This window comes from Poecilia reticulata, chromosome 2 (genome assembly GCF_904066995.2).
Source record: "Poecilia reticulata chromosome 2, P_reticulata-male-v2, whole genome shotgun sequence".
NCBI lineage: Eukaryota > Metazoa > Chordata > Actinopteri > Cyprinodontiformes > Poeciliidae > Poecilia > Poecilia reticulata.
The window spans coordinates 2,776,844-2,793,804 of record NC_088831.1 but is presented as its reverse complement, the minus strand read 5'-3'; the positions used below and the strand labels follow the sequence as shown (position 1 = coordinate 2,793,804).

The 16,961-nt window shown below is 41.3% G+C and overlaps 1 protein-coding gene across 4 annotated transcripts in view; it reads left to right on the top strand.

Annotated features, from left to right (window-relative positions):
* Positions 1-679: 679 nt before the first annotated feature.
* The window catches only part of stk11ip (serine/threonine kinase 11 interacting protein), a 33,954-nt gene continuing 17,672 nt past the window's right edge, over positions 680-16,961 (top strand). For 2 of the 4 annotated variants that reach the window (XM_081614811.1, XM_081614808.1), the window contains exons 1-20: positions 682-874; positions 1,130-1,197; positions 1,996-2,198; positions 2,908-2,982; positions 4,883-4,978; positions 5,051-5,158; positions 5,245-5,316; positions 5,392-5,521; positions 5,714-5,817; positions 5,893-5,982; positions 6,057-6,098; positions 6,646-6,816; positions 6,891-6,972; positions 7,051-7,488; positions 8,499-8,710; positions 9,319-9,429; positions 9,622-9,853; positions 11,293-11,450; positions 11,519-11,774; positions 16,758-16,867. In XM_081614811.1, coding sequence (XP_081470937.1) covers positions 1,131-1,197; positions 1,996-2,198; positions 2,908-2,982; positions 4,883-4,978; positions 5,051-5,158; positions 5,245-5,316; positions 5,392-5,521; positions 5,714-5,817; positions 5,893-5,982; positions 6,057-6,098; positions 6,646-6,816; positions 6,891-6,972; positions 7,051-7,488; positions 8,499-8,710; positions 9,319-9,429; positions 9,622-9,853; positions 11,293-11,450; positions 11,519-11,774; positions 16,758-16,867 — 2,757 coding nt within the window. In that variant the 5' untranslated portion in view covers positions 682-874; position 1,130. Of the gene's footprint in view, positions 875-1,129; positions 1,198-1,995; positions 2,199-2,907; positions 2,983-4,882; positions 4,979-5,050; positions 5,159-5,244; positions 5,317-5,391; positions 5,522-5,713; positions 5,818-5,892; positions 5,983-6,056; positions 6,099-6,645; positions 6,817-6,890; positions 6,973-7,050; positions 7,489-8,498; positions 8,711-9,318; positions 9,430-9,621; positions 9,854-11,292; positions 11,451-11,518; positions 11,775-16,757; positions 16,868-16,961 lie in introns of all 4 variants that reach the window. The other 2 variants (XR_014090619.1, XM_081614804.1) reach the window with 2 other exon arrangements.

Here is a 16,961-nt window from a genome sequence, read left to right as displayed (position 1 = left end):
TATTATTATTATTATTATTATTATCTATAATAATAATAATGTAGCCTTGCTGCTTACCAAAGTGCGCCAAAGTGCGGTCAGTTTTGGAAAGCCTTTTCAAATTTGCCGGAAGAATATACTTTCATTTATGACATTAAAACTTTCATATTTATTTACCATAATTCTTTAAATCATTCAGAAGATTGTACACATTTATTTCATGCTTCATGTTCTCTGTTGACATTATCACATCGTGTCTAAGACTATTTCTGCATAGACGCTAGAGTGGCCATGACATAGATTATAAGAAGTGATCTTTATAAGAAATGTCTGTTTTTTTCTGTTTTTAAAAATATTTTTTGAACAATTACAACCATAATGCTTTGCAAAATTTGCAGAATCTGTTTTGTCGACTCAGAGTACTTTCAGATCGTCCAATATTATAATGAAGTTAATTAAATAATTAATAAACAGACATTTTTATGTACTTTTTGTTTTTTCCAAATTGTTAATTATCTTATTGAAAAGTTAAAATCATTTGTAAATAATAATCCAGAGCAAATGTGCTTTTGTCTTGGCCACGAAAACTGGCACCAAAAAACAACTTCCACAAGATTATCGCTTAAAATTGTTTAAATCGTGTTATTTAATAAATAAACGAAAATATATGGCGAGATTTTTGATACATCGGGGCCGCCGTAGAATCTGTCAGCCTCGTAGTCATGTGATGTAGGGAGAAAAATGTCAACATCACTGAGCTCTGTTTGTGAAACCAAGCATTAATCGCTGTAGCGTTGCTTTATGTGGCGTTTACGTGAAATATTATGAATTAGCGTCCACAACACTAAGTAAGAACCGGATGTTAGCTCTTTGTTTTTCCGCTGTCACTGCGCAGGTAAGCTATTTAGCTTATTTTCCGGAGAAAATAGATCAGCCGAGCTTAGACAGTGTTAGCTCCTTAAGAAGTATGAATTGTTGAACATAGAAGATTGAAGGTTACAATGTTTTAAAAAAAGAGAGGGAGACAGCGTTGTAAGTACGTATATTTACAGCTAAAACGTTATTATCAGCTAAAGGGAAACAAACAGCAGGCTTGTCCGTGTCTAGGATTTGTAGTCCTGATTTAAAATGTTTGTTTAACATTTTACAGGATGGCTGTGGCTCCCCCGGGCCAGTCCTCACTTGTGCATAGTTTGGCCACACTTCTTCGCAATAATGGTATGTTCAAATATTCAATAAAAAAAATTACAAATCAGAGATGAATATAATTTCACTTCAGCTCAAGCTACTTAAATCGACTCAATTCAGGCTATGAGTCCAATCAAAATCAGCTGTTATAAGAAACTTCCTGCCGTGACGAGCTCAGTTTAAAAGGGTTTCGAAGCTTTGTCGAAACTTTTTACTTTCTATGAGAAAGAATTCAAAGTTGGGAGCAAAACTAGCTCAGTCAGTGGCTTCGCCCAAGAAAAGGGCAGACAAACAAAAGCAAAGCAAAGAACCAGGAGGGGAAAAACAAAGACAGTTCAGACCAAAGTGCAGCAGTAGCTTCTCACCGACTAGAGAAGAGACGGCTAAACACAGCACTTGATAAGGGGTCCTTTCTGTGGAAAAGAACAAACAGAAAATAAACGTTTAACAGCTATTATAGCACCAGGACAACTTTCTATTGAAAAGCAAAACAGAGTAGACAATGTTAACAGCAACAATAAAAACACTGAGCTAAACTAAGAAGCTCTGGGTCAGGTGTACTTTCTACAGCGACGAAGAACAAGGAGAACATACTAAGTTCTTAACAGAACTAGCTGCCATCTATGACTCCATTCGGGAAAGAGACTCCACTGCAACTATAGAAGCCCTAGGACTGGGTGTACTTTCAGTCCTGAGCCCTACAGCTACAGAGATAGCTGAAGATTGATGATGCTGATCGTCGATTTCTTTACACTTTAGTCAACGCTTTTCATAGAGTTGTGATGATCTCTCTCTGTTTTCCTCATTTTAATCACTTTTCCTCTGCAGGTGACGGAGTCCTGGATGGCAGCAGCACGCTGACCCTCCCCGCCTGCACCTTGCAGCAGCTCACCAGGCTCTTTGAGCAGTATTTGTTGTCCAGGAGCCAGCAGCATGGCTTCCTGGCGCTTCCTTCCCATCCGGCCGACACGTCCTCTCTGTTACAGCTGCAGTTCCTGTTCGATGTTCTGCAGAAGACGCTCTCTCTCAAGGTGAAGCCCTGCTGCACAGTGGAGCATCTCTGAGACCACCCAGCTTCGATAAACTGTATATTTAACTTGGGCTTTGACTGGACCAGACAGGATGACTGGTGTGAATTTAAGGAGCAATATGAGTAAAAGCCCCAAATCTGCCACGCTGTGGGCCAGTTATATATTAATGGTGTTTAATGATATTTATGGGTTGAAATTAAATTTTGGAAATTTTATTGGACTTTTTAGAGTTGAAAATTTTCTTTTTATATCGTCTGCAAATTACTGTTTGCAGCTATTTGTCAGATAAAGGTGTTTTATCTCTTTTGAAGTAATGAAGTGAGTTAACCCTGACTAACATTACTTCATCTGGGTCAAAGCACAGTCTATCAATAGACATGAGTTTTGTCAGTGCTATGCTGCCCCCTGGTGTTGAGTAAAATGTGACGATTTCAAGTGTTTGCTTTATTGAAAGTATAAGAACATGAACAAGCAGATATTTTCTCAATTTTTTTCTGCAATTAAAGCAAACATTCACATCTTCTCTTGCTCATGTGGTTGAAGAAATAGTCTTAATTTTTGTCTAAATTCTGTCTCCCACATTATTAAAAAAATACCAAATTATTGCTTTGCACAGAACAGCATGTGTCCATCAACCTGCAAGAGTAAAAGTATAACATTAAGATGTAAATATTACCATGTTGCTCACATTATATTCATGTAATTGCAGCTCATCCATCCGCCTGAAGAGAGGCTGGAGTCGGCAGTGAAAATCTTCCCTTTCAAGTCTCTCAAGTGTTTAGAGGTAAAATCCAAGCATTATTTTTACACTTGTATGTAGTTCTTGCGAAAAGTTTGCACACACATAATATGAATATTAAAATCATTTTAGTCTTTCAATTAGTAGTCCATAAATATTTAAGATTGTGGTTTTGGCAGGAGCAGCATTCTTTTTCCTTGGTGTTGATTGGCTGAACTTGCAAGAGCATGTACAAGAAAGCTTCTGCTTTCTGAAAGCTTCTGAAAGAACTATGATGGTTTCTACTGTGTGTATTAATTAGGGCTGTGTAATAATATCGATTTTGCGATATCGATATTTTCTTTCCTAGAAAAAAATTGATATTCATCCGCAAGTATCTTAACATCCAACTGTCACCTGGCTCTCTCACTGCATGCTTCGCCGGGAGAGTGATTAGGTCATCAGGCTTAGAGTGATCCCTTCAGATGTTAAGAGCAGGGTACTTGGTGCACTTTATTTACTTTACAAATGCATGTAAGCTACAGTTTGTACTGTTCCAACTAAAAGAAACATGTTTTCTCACCACTTTGATTCATTTTGTCCAGCTGTCGACTTTAAGTCTGTGTCCATGTCCAACCAGAGCCAGGTATTGTGTAGTTGGTGTTTTTAATCAGTTTTCAGTTAAATTAATTCAGTCCAACTCTATAACAGTCACAAAATGTCACCAAAATCACTCTGTCCTTCTAAAATCTTTCAGAAAATCGCAAAAGTGTATTGAATTATATTGTCTGCTGAACATTGCAATATATATCGTATCGTGAGCAGAATGTCGTGTATCGTATCGTGAGATTATTGTATCACTACAGCCCTAGTATTAATGCATATTGAGGTATATTTGGTGTTTAAACTATTTAAAAAGGCAGTTATAAGTTTGTATATTAGAGTGGGTCTCAAGTATCCTCATATTTCAGCTATAAGCAGGTTGATACGGTTCCTAGCCGCTGTGAATACTTTGGGTTTACTGTATTCCTGATCCCAGACGTCGCCATCATAATATGCATAATGCATATCCCAATAACAGATCTTCTTTATACTATTCTATCCCTAGATGTGTTTTGGTTCCAAATGTCAACCCCAGAACTAAGGACAAATGTCCATTACAAAGTCAGTCTTACATGTACATGTCCTGAATAACCGCTCAGAGAGAATGAATCTGCTTCTAACCATAAGCAAACAAAAAATATCCAGATTGCAGTTTGTAACTCAGGGAGAAAGACCTTCAATTTTGGATACATGAAGTAAAAGTTGGAAGAGTTTATTAAATTACCACTTTCAGGTTTTGAAGTAGAAGAAAGGAGATTGAGCTTGAGAACATCATCCAACTGTGAGCTACGAGGGTGGCAGCATCATGTTGTGATAGTTCCCCATTGGTGATTGTTCAGCTTTACACAATAGACGGCAAGAGGAATGAACATTATGTGGAATTGTTCAAGTTAGTTTAAAGCTTCCAGACTTACAGTGACTTTCATTAAACAGCCAAATAAATCAGGGGTGCCCAAAGTCGGTCCTTGAGGGCCAGCATCCTGCACGTTTTAGTTCTCTCCCTGATGGTAGTAACAACTTTTTCAGCTTGTCAATTTTTTTCTTAGGCCTTCTAATGAGTCATCATTTGATCCAAGTGAGTTAAACCAGGGAGAGAACTAAAACATGTAGGATGCCGTCCCTCGAGGATTGACTTTGGCCACCCCTGAAATAAATTATAAAGTACCTTAAAGGCAACTTAAGTTTTAGAACCAGTTCTGTCAGGAGGAATAGAACAGAATTCCAGCAAACTGTTGTTTATAGAAGGAGGCAACTGACCCAATTTAATATGTAGTCTGATGTATAAACCCTAAGAATTTAAGTAGAACTCTTAAATTCTACTTAATTTAAGTTGTAGATGTATTTTCTCCTTGTTCTCCTCCAGCTGAAGAGAATCCCAGCACACCTCCTTGAGGGACTCCGAGGAGTTTATTCCCAGCTTGAGGTCTTCATCTGCTCAAAGAGCCTTCACTCCCTGGAGGTACATGTAGTTTGGATCCTCAGCTTCCCATGTCCGTCTCCATAGTAACTGTGTGTTTTTGCCTTTTCCCAGGAGCTGCTCTCTGTGTGTGGAGGTGACCTCAGCTCTGCGCTGACCTGGCTGGAGCTCCACACCCTGAACTTCAGCTACAACTCCATCGTCTGCCTCGACCAGTCACTAGTGAGAGCAAGCCACCCTCACGTCTCAATTCTTACTACTGTCAGCATCCTCTGTCACACTCCAACTGTTCCCACTTTTTCTCGTAGAGTTTACTAAACGTCCTGAAATCCTTGGATCTGAGCCATAACAAGATTCAAGAGTGTGGAGAATTCCTAAAGGTAGAATTTTTTTTCATTTGAGCTTTTCTCCATTACTTTTTAGAAGCTAATATATAGTTTTGTTGTATTTTTTAGCCTCTGAGTGAATTGGAACACTTAAACTTGGGATACAACTGCCTCCAGAGGGCACCAACACTCAGCCCCAGCGCCAGAGCCAAGCTGCACATGCTCATTCTCAGGAACAACGAACTGGAAACCATTAACGGTAAAGAGTGCTGGCGTTACTCGTGCAGTCTCTTATCTAGCCCTGAAACGCAGGTAGCTCTGGCCAGACTGAGAGGCTGGCTGATGAGAGGCCCCCCATTCAGGGGGGTGATGTCATAAGAGAAATAAAAATAAACCACCAGAACCAGTGTTCAGCTCTTAAGTTTTGTTTCTGTTCCCCTTTTTCATGCAGGTGTGGAGCAGTTGTCCTCGCTCCAGCATTTAGACCTGGCCTACAACCTGCTGCTGGAACACACCCAGCTCGCCCCTCTCTCCCTGCTGCACGGCCTCACCAGCGTAAGGTGCTGCTACTCTTATCCCCACAGCCTCATCTAGCCCCATGTCAGATCATGTGATAATGTGTTGTTGCAGCTAAACCTGGAGGGAAACCCGCTGTATTTCCAGAAAAGCCACCGGACCTGCACCGTGCCACACCTGTCCCCGAAGGCTGCCAGCCTCAGAGTGAGACGCTGCCTGAAACTGAACCATTTTTATTTTGCTCCCTCACAAAAACTCATTGTTGTGTCTATTTCTAGATGAGACTGGATGGAACCCCGCTGTCCTCTTCTGAATTATCAGTAAGTCTAAGTGTTTGGCTGCAGCCGCAACATGTGAGCTTCTCCCTGGGGATCAGGGAAGGATTCTGATTCTGAAGTCGGTGTTCATGTGTCAGAGACAGGCTAGGGTCAGTTCATTCTTCAATCCAATTATCTGTCCAGCCATCCATTTATCTTGGAAAGAAATATCTGTAAAAATCTGATATAATCATCATGAAGTTTCACATTTATAGTTAACCGTTGGCCAAAAAGGACTCTAGGAGCTTTGATCGGAAAAATGCATAGGTTCTGTTGAACTGCAGAGTTTCTCCGATGACATCGTGATTTTTCTTGAAAGTTCAGAGAACATGACGGAGCGTGTAAAGATTTGGAGATTTTCTCTGGAGAACAGTGGAATGAAAGACATTAGAGACGAGACAGAATAGATATGTCCAAATGAACGGAAAACAGGTGGAGTTGTGGAGGTTTTAAAGTTGGTGTGGTCAGTCATCCAGAGCAGAGGGCATTGTGTAGAAGAGAGTCAGTTAGAGTTCAGTGTGTTTATGAGCAAAGTTTCTCTGTTCTCCAGGTTCTACCCAAAGCAGGTCAGCTGATCATCCAGGTTCAGACGTCTGTGGCTCCAACCAGTGATCCACCTGAATGCAACAACCAAGAGCCGTCAAGTGGGGTGGGGGATTTGAGTGACAGCCTGACCGCTGCCGAAGTTGGGATGTCCCGGTTTAGGAAGAAGAAGTCCAGAGTAAGAGTGAATCCAGGAGCCATTTCGTAAAGAAACAAACCCAACAACGGTTGAAACTGTGTTTGGTTTTTCAGAGTAAGGTCAAAGTTCGGAGAGCCAGCATATCAGAACCAAGTGATACTGATCACGAGCCCAGACCCTTCTCCTCTGCACAGGGTTGGTAACTACCATCTTTTCAGCGGCTACTGGAGAAATATCTAACGCACTCACTGTTCTCCAATGTCTCTCCACCAGACATTGTTCTTCCTCACCAACAGGAGATTGAGCGCATGTCCAGCTTCAGAGATCAGCTGGGGGAAGACTGGCTGAGATACCAGCACCATCTAGATGGAGGGGCTCCCACCACCATTAGCAGCCCACCCATCCCTCAGACTCTAACCAACGGCGTCAGCACCTCCATAACACCCAGTCATCCTGGGCCTGCTGTGGAAGTCCCAGAGGTTCTCCCACCGCTGCTGTACCTGGAGCCAAACGATCCAGAGACGAACTCCACGCTGCAGTGGCTGAGTCCGAGCGCCGAGCAAACTGATTCCACTCTGGAGGCCAGCACCTTGGAAGGCCCAGTGGAGAAGCAGGAGGCCGCCGACTCTCAGCAGTCCAGCCCCGACTCCCAAAGGTCTGCCAGGGCGTCAAGCGGCGGGACCAACCCAGAAGAAGAAGATGAACTCGGAGGTAGGGAGAGAAACTCATCCGGAATCCCTTCCACTTTCCACTGGGGTTTGTCTCAAACTCCATTGTACTTTTTGAGACTAAGGCCCTGTTTACATGACAACAATTTCGGGTGAAAATGGAAGAGTTTTGTTGTGTTTGTAGTGTACATTTACATGAAACCACCGAATGTTTTCTCTGACAACGGCACAGATTGAAAACGGGTTCCAGAGTGCAATGTTTCTGAAATGTGCCGCTGTCCGTTGTCTTGTAAACAGAGTAAATGGATCTTTTCTGTCAGTGAATCCCTAGCTCATGCATAGTATGATGGAAAACATAGCTGCTTCCTAAAATCCTCAGAAGAAGAAGAAACTACTCACAATGCTGGTGTTACTACAATTCGTGTTTCCCCATCAGATACGGTTCCCCCAGTGTCTCTTCACCGCTCAGCACAGCCCAGGTGGCAAAATACACGTGTGCTTGTTCAGCGCTCATAACAAGCACTTGCTTGTTAAGCGCTCTTATCCAGAGAACTATGGACACAGTAAAATCTCAAACGTGTTTCAGCAAAGTTATCCTACTTTTTTCCAACTGCGCCCTAATCAGACACTTAGGGCAGGTTTTCCCCCAGTATCTGGGGGAACTGTACCTGATGGTGAAACGCGGATTGATGTGCTTTCAAGTAGAACTTTTTTTTTAAACACATGCGCACTTAGTTTCAATAAACCTAGCACCAAATAGTGGTGTGGCAAGAGCATTACACGTTTTCGATGTGTACCGTTACTGTGTAAAAAAAGATGGTAGTTAGAACGTCTTCATGTAAATGTAATAACAGAAATGAAACAAAAATTCCATTTTTGTTGGATCATTGTCGTGTAAACGGGGCCTAAAAGTCTTCGTCCAGCAGTGGCCTGTACACCTTCCCCAATGTTGGAGAACAGCATTCTTCCAGCTTTATTGTACTTTGACAGAAAATCTAATATTCAACCGCTGTGCTGTCTCTTTAAGTCTGGTTCTTTCCATCGTCTCTCCAGTTGACCTGTGTCGCCCCCTGTTGGTCGGCATCCTGCCCAACGGAGAGGAGACTGACGGTGAAGGTCAGGAGGGGAAGAGGATGGAAGTGTTTCTGCGGGTGAAGCAGGGCGTCCTGGTGGAGGTGGACCCACAGCGTGGCATGGAGACATCCCGACTGGAGTTGGTCAGCCTGGCCCGGGTCCAGACCACACAGGCCATCTGGACCCCACAGGTGAGTCCACCACCTGTCCCACTCTACTAATCCATCCTGATCCTCTGCTTCCCTCCAACACCGTGCCATCCCAGAGGTTCTCCCTCTGGGAGTTGTCTCTGTTGATGATGATCTGGGAATGTCATCCCAGATCATTGTTACTTTCTACATGTGGAGAAACATAAAAAAATAAAACAGAAGAACATTTGATTCTACATACTTTCCTGATAACCAAATGTTATGTTAAAGCTGTCGGTTTCCTTATTTTTATTTTGTTTTTTTTATTTCCTCTTTTGTCTTTTATTGCTTTCTGTAGGTCTTCTATACTTCTTCTTTCCTTGATTCTTCCTAGTTTCTTTGTTTCCTTCCTTCCTTTAGTCATTCCTTTTTTCTTTTCTTTCTATCTCCCTTCATATTTTCCTTTTCTCTTCCCTCTCTCTTCAGGGAACCCTCACCTTTAGAAATACCTGATAGTTAATATTTGTGTGTAATATTCAACGAATCAAGATATTTAACTGAAACATCCAACCTTCAGAGTGATGTCCAACCATACTCCACCATGTCTGCAAACTTCTGTTGTCTTTCCTACCCAGCCTGGTCCCAACACGGCTCTGCTTTCTCCTCTTCAGGACGCTGCGGAGCCGCTTCCTGCTGTGGAGCTTCACTTTGACTACATTGCCAAGTCCAAACAGAGGCGGTCCTACGTCCTGCTAGATGACGACCCCCATCAGGCAGCGCAGGTTAACTCTCCTTACTCACATGATCTGGATTTGTTTCTTTGACTCATGTTTATGACCACATGTTCCAGAAGAGAAAATATGAGCCATTTAAAACTTAAAAGTAGCTCAGGACTTGCGTTCCAGCATGCAGTTACTCTGTGTACAGGCTGGAGTTTTGGACCGAGTCCACCATGATGAATCATGTCTCTGCAGGTTCTGAGCGACATCCTGTCCACTGTGCTGGTGGAAAACCAGCGGCGGGACTTTAAATCCGGTTCCTCCTCCTCGCACCTGCAGTGCCTCCGCTGCAGGTCAGAGTTCAGCTCTCACCTGGCAGCTGGTGAAGAGGACGGTGGGAGTAGAGTGGGAGTGATGCTGCAGGATGGTGAGGAAGGACGGAACAGGGAGGAGCAAATTGAGGCAGATTATAACAATGGCAATTCAGGTGAGGGTTGTAGAGATCGGCTCTGGAACGTCAAGTCACACCACATGATCTGAGCAAAATCTGGACTTTGACTAGGCCCAAATTCTCTTTTATAAAGGTTGTGTGATGATTCTTTTAGCATCGTATGATCTGTCCAGCCCATTTCGATTTTAGCCAAATCCGATTTTTTTTTGTATCTTTATTTATAAATCTTGACATACAGTTTGACATGTCAGGTTCCACAGATACAAGAGGTATGAAAAAGAAGCAACAAATGAGCACAATTTGAGCGATTAGTTTGAAATCATAACCTATAGACAGTCCCTATCCTGAGGTCAAACAGGAAAAAAACAAACAAAACACATGACACTTCTATTTAAACTGGCGTAAAAGTCTTCAAGATATTAAAGTAGTTGATAAAAGGTTGCCAGGTCTGAGAAAAAACTTATCAGGAACTTGTTGTCCAAGTTCATGCTGGATCTGGACATGGCAACTGTTGCTCTTGAACGTCTCTAAATCTGTCAGAAACAGTCGGGTTTTAATGTTTCCCCACTGGCCCAGAAGCATAATGGGAAACCGTGTTGGGCTCTTCTCTCGCTTCAGCTTTCTGTCTGTTTAAATCCCTGACAGCAGGCTTTGTGGTTCCAACTAGAGATAAAGCTGGAGTTAAGGTCAGCACATGGCAGCTGACCTGTCAGCAAAGTTCCGCTCAACAAAAAGCGTTGGAGTGGAGAATCCGCAGCAAAAAAACCAGACTGCTTTATAAGACACGTCAAGAAAGAGAATGTTGATAGTATCATTAAAAATAAAGCAACAAGCAGGTGTCGTCACAGAAAGTATTGGGAAAGGTGAAAAGCAACAGCAGCTCTGTTAGTGACTCCATCTAAGAGAGACACAAGCTATGAGCTGGGAGTACTTTCTATATAACATAAAACTAAAGAGTTACAACAGTTTTTTTTGTTTGTTTTCAGAGAGTTTTTTGACCCCAGAGGCCTGTTTTTGAAAGTTCTAAGACATGAAAGTAGGTAAAGAGAGAGAGGGAAGACATGCAGAAAATTTCACCAGACCAGGAATAGTCGCGAGGACTAATGCCTCCTTATGAGGGTCGTGCTTAAACCTCCTACAGCTGTTTTTTATGAGAAGCCTTCTACTGGCTGAATTTTATGTTTCTCTTACAAAAGCTGGATTCTTACTGTTGAATAATATTTTATTCAAACTAATGGGCAAAAACACTGCAAACAAATCTACTGAACTACAACCGGTGCACCGGTTGTAGTTTTCTGGCCGATCGCTGATTATCGACCTTTAAAAAACCCGACCTGCTAGTTGTGATTTTGGCTGATACCAATTTTGTCTGAAATGTTGTTCAATATACATTGCAGTTCCACTTCTCAGTGGGACGCTGCTGGTTTTTCGTGTTTGCCATGTCTCCAACAGGTTGCTCTGCTGTGTGTGTGCAGGAGCAGTGTGTGTTTGTCCAGAGTGTGGCAGTGACCATGTGGTCCAGGTGGCCCATCAGGCGGCGCCCTGCAGCAGCACGCCCATCAGCGGCTCGCCGCGGCTCCGACATGAACTACAGCCTCTGGATTTCCCACCGAGTACCAGCAGTGCAGAGCAGGTCCCCCTCTCTAACACGCTTCTGTCCTGTTCCAGTTCCTGCTCTGATCTCAGTTTTTGTTTCTGCAGCTTGATGAAGTGCAGCATGTCGGCAGCAGCCTCCTCCTGCAGTCTGCCATCGCCTCGCCGGAGCAGAGCTTCGTCACAGCCCAGGAAACCTCCTTTTCCATCGGTGATGCCCCGGACCTCACCGCCAGCCTCTGCTGCCACCCTGACAGCCAGGGAAAGGAGGAGCTGGCAGGAAGTTACCACTACTCCGTCAGTGGCGCTACGCCCCCACAAACACAATCTCCGGCCAAACCTGCGCCTCCATCCATCCCAAAGGGTTAGCACTGATTTCACCTTTTAATCCCTGTGCAGATAAGGAACCCTGCTTTCTCCATTACGCTTCAAAAATGAAATGCTTTTGCAGGAAGTTATGGTGTTTTTTTTTTTTTTCATTTGTTAAACATGGAATCACTTTGATGTTGAAGAAAACATCTGGAATCATGAGTTAGTATGTTTCTAATGGAACAAATTCTTTAAGAAATAATCTCTGCCTGATGAACAAACGGACTTAAAAAATAATATATTTTTTATTTTTTTACTTTCATATTTTTCCTTTAAATTCAGTAATTTAAAGGAATTACTGAATTCCTTTAAATTCAGTAAATAGAACAATATTTCGTTCTCATCATTGACTCCCATTAGTTTTAGGTAATTCCATATTTGTGTTTCTTTCACATTAAGTATCTATAACACTTTTGTCTTCATCCCGTTATTCTATATTCTTTTTTCAAAACTTTCAGAATTGACTTTTAAAAAACTGTTTTATAAAATCAAAACCCATTATTTAATTTCTGAAAATAAGTTGAATAAGGATTCAGCTTATTCTGAAGCATCCATCATAACTTCAGTATATGTACTTATCAAAACTGCAGACATAAAAATTGGTATCAGCCAGAGAACTGCAATAGGCACAACTCTTAATATTTTCTCAATATCTTCTAAATATGAAGTTTTTTTTGTCCTTTCAGATTAGGTGATACCTGAACGTGAAGTGATTCTGTAACATTTTTTTCCAATATTAAGCTATTCCAAGTTCTCTTCATTAATGACTCCTAATATTTTTTGTAATATTTTCTGATTCAAGAATATTTTTTTCCGGAAAATTCTGTGACTCCAAATTTTCTTCAATATCAAATAGAGGTGTGCCGATCGATTGGCCACCGATCATAATCGGCCGATTTCCGTGAAAAAGTGTATGATCGGTGATCGCTGATCACGGTCTCTTGTTGCCGATCACACAAAACGATCACCTGCATCTCATTTCGCAGCCTGCCTGTGCAGCTGGTCTCCTCTTTTCTTCACACTGCGCAAATGCGCAGCAACAAATCCTAAGCGATGTGGAACTGTAACGCCCTGAGTGAATGGGGAAGTTTACGTGTTGCGGCGGAAAATTGAAGCACGTCATAATGCATCAACACGACGAATCTAATATGACATATAAACAATGCCATACTTGAGGAGTTTGGCTATATCGAGACTCATTGCAGTAAAAAAAACATATGGAGGATCAGACAACAGGTAAAGCAGCGCACAGCTACAAACACTCACCCGGATTAGCATGACGGTCAGAAAGCTAAACAAATAATCCGCAAAATTATTTAAGTCTTCGAGCTGCGATGTAAGACGCTGGTTCTGCTCTCGCTGTTGAACCACTGCTCCGCGCTACAGGTAGTAATATTTCACAGACGGAGCGCCGCTTCTGCTCCACCTGGTAGTGACTCTCACACCGAACCTCTGTTTAAAGCTGCAGCATCTAACCTAAAAAAATACATTTTACATACGTATTAAAACTTTCGCTGTCCTAACATGAGACAGATAATCTCTGAAAAAATAATCGATCTCCTCTGCCTCCTCCCTTTTCTGCATAATTAATCCGCTCAGTCAGAAACAGCCAATCAGAACTAGTAGTAATCAGCTAGCCGCAGTGCTATCAGGAAGTTTTTATTCAGTAACTCAGGATTGTTTATTGTAATGGAACCTGTATTTGCCTTTGAATGTTACGTTTTATACTTGAATTTTTTGGCAATGTTGAGAGGTTTTATTTTGACTCTTTGCATTATTTAGCCTCTTCAGAGCCTTCATATGTTTTCAGTCTGTTAAAGATGGTATTACCAATAGCAGTACAATTTGCACAATGCCTGTGTTTTTTTCTTGGAAAAAGGTATTAAAAACTCATTTTTGTCTAAATTAAGGAATTCATGGTTCCTTTTTCCACATAATGTAACAGGTAGTGCTTTTGATTAAAAAAAATAAACAATTATGTGATCGGTATCGGTATTGGCAGGAAAAAACCTGATCGGCACATCTCTAATATTAAATGATTCCATATTTTCCTCAACAATATATATTTTAATGATTTCATTTTTTTTACGCTATTACAGATTTTTTACTTTTAATTTACATTTTTTTGTTCCCTAGACATTACATGATTTCATATTCTGTTCTCAGTATTACTCTTTTTACAACTTTATATTTTTTCTTAAGAAACGGCAGTATGATGGTTATTTAGGTGTTTATTTGGGGATTTAGAGAACCAGAATGTCCAGCTGTAGTTCGGTTGTTTTATTGCGGCTCTCAGCGCTGTTAGAGCTGTTAAGGAAGCTGTGTAAGCTTTGCCAACTTTAATTATCCCAATAAAAAAAAGCAATTAAAGCTGTAAATTAAACGCGATAAAGCCAAAGTGCCAGACTCCTGGAGCAGTCCGTCTTATCTCGCAAAACAAACACGGTGGGAAAGGCAATTAGACTTCAGACAGAGAAGTGTCTCGACAAGAAAATGGCTTCCATGAGGAACGACACAGATGTAAAAATCCCCACATTTGTGAGTCTTGGAGAAACAAACAAAGCACGTAATCGTTGCTTTGTGGATCAAATTCCTGCGAGATGTTCCAGGCGTTTTTATTGGGGGTAAGGGGAAGCGATGCTGTTCCTCCTGAACCCTGGAGGACGGGCTCCTACCTGCTCACCTCAGCTTTTTGTTATGGATCCAAACGACACTGGAGGCAAGCGGGGCTGCATAGGAATCCTCAGAGGGTTCCTACGCATCGCACTCCCTGACATCTGTCTGCCATTTCTGGGATGAACCACATGGTAAATTCGCAATAAGACAGATTGGAGTCATTACTGAAAGTGATGGGGGAGGGATGAAAGCCGCAGAGTCCTAATGATGGCTTTCTTTATCTTTTTTTGTTTTTAATTTGTAGTGCTGTAGTACAGGCAGTACCATATAATCTGTCCTTGTGAAGCCGCAGAGTCACTCTGAAGACGACTCATCCCGCAGCCTGAATGAACTGTTTTTTGTGACTCAGAAAAGCCAGATTTTTTTCTTTTTCTTTTTCATGCTCTTTATCGAATGCAGGTTTGCTCCTCCACCTTCAGAGGAACAGTTCTCTCCAGGTTCAAAGACCTTTAAAATCTGATCTTTCTGTACTGTTTAAATCAAAGACTGCTGGTTTATTTTGGCCTCTGTGGTCCCTGCCCTGTCATTTCTGATCAGCTGGAATCATTCATCACAGCTCAGATAACTTCTGTTGCCGATTTATTGCCCTTATATGCCTCTGGCTAGTGCGGCGGCTAATCTAGCTACAGTTTCACACACAAAAAAATGAAATATGCAAGTGTTCCCACACTGCAGCCCCAAATCTCTGCCTCAACTATTAATGGAAGATATAATTTGAGGAATTGAAGGAAAAGAGGAAAAAATCTGCTCATTCATTAGTCTTCTAGTTTATTTTTGGCTAAAATACGGACCAGACAGCAGTTTTTAATAAAAATTCCATGATTTCTTCTGTATTTTTGATGGAAATTGAAGATGATTATAAAAACAGAAGGTCTATTTTTTTTGGCAAGAAGCAAAAATAATGCAACTGGATCTTAGAAAACTGAAACTATGCCTAGTTTGCTTTAGAAATAAAACATTTTGACCAGTATCACTATGGAATTGGATGTTGGGAATCTGCGTGGTTTAAATGGTGTCAACACATTCTGTGCTGCTGGAACAGATTCTTCTAAGATTTTCAACAAGGTTTAAATCTAAGTGTGCACTGATGAATTGGGCCCAATTTCCTTAATTTTGGGAGATCAGTGATCAGCCGATACTTCTATGTGAAGCCGATCTTATGTACCTCAGCCAAGGTCTAGAAATCAAAATGTCTTCTATTGCTCTGCTGTAGGAGAGCACCCATATTTAGATCAATTTTTTCAGATGTTCATTTGTGAGGTTAGAGACTGATGTGAGACAAACTGAGCTAGTTTGCAGTTTCAGGTCTAATTCATCCCAAAGGGGTTAAATTAGGTTGAGATCAGGACTCTGTGGAGGCCAGTTAAGTTTTACCAAACCAAATTCACAGAGAGCAACCCATTCCCGTCAGGTGTGATCATGTTTTGAGGGTAGCAGTGAGAGGTATTTAACACAACAGAAAATGACCAAATTTTACTACAGCTTACACCAGTCTAATTAGTTTTTTATGTCTCTCAGATAAGCCTATATTTTAGGTATGCAATTAACTTTTTGATTTGTTGGTAAAGAACAAAGCAATTGTGCATAGGAAGAAAAAAATGACTGGGCCTAGCCCAGAACCCTGTGGAATTCCATCCTTCCATTTAACCATTAATTAGAAGAATTTGACATTAATTTCATTGGTAGGAACAGCTAGCTAAAAAGTTAGTTGTGGTAAACCTAAAGCGCTAACCATAAGCATTAGCATTAGTTCAACTAATGCTAAAGCGCAAAATTTTATCGTTGACATCCACCATGTGTCAGTGACACATTATGTGCAGTATGTTGCCGTCAGCTGGACCAGATTTATTATTGCGCTCCGTCCTGTACAGTCACATTGTAGGCAGTGGTTCTTTGGAACAAACCTCTCTGTCTTGGTTTCAGTTTACAGTTGAGTTTTCCTGCTCTATTGGTGATTTTGCCTGATTATTGACCACAGTATAAGTTCACTTAGAAATAAGATAGGATAATAAATAAGTCTAAGAAAGCACACAGGACATCAGTAGATGTTAAACTTTAAACTGCACAAATGTAAAATGTCATTGAACTGAAACTTAAAAAAAGAAAGAAAATTAGTGCTCTGAAATTTAGCTGGAAAATTGAATGTAGGGTAAGCCAAGAATAAAAAGCTAAGTGAAAAAATGATATGATTAGCAGTTTAGCCAAAGTGTGCCCACCACTGATGAGTCTATTATGTGTTTATTGGGAGTAAATACAAATAAAATATCATCAGAAATGTACTTATCTCCTGTCGTGTCTGTAGATGACTTGGATTTGTTGTCCGAGGACTACGAGTCCGTGGACCATCGGCTGAAGCTTTTCTTGGATGTGGAGGTCTTTGAAGAGGAAGAGGAGCTTCACTCTTTTCTCAAGGTCTGTGAGAGAACGCACAGATGGGGAGGTTTCCTCTTTGAAAAGACGTTTGCGTGAAAAAGAAGAGTTGTAAGACATTGTCCCAAAGATTTTT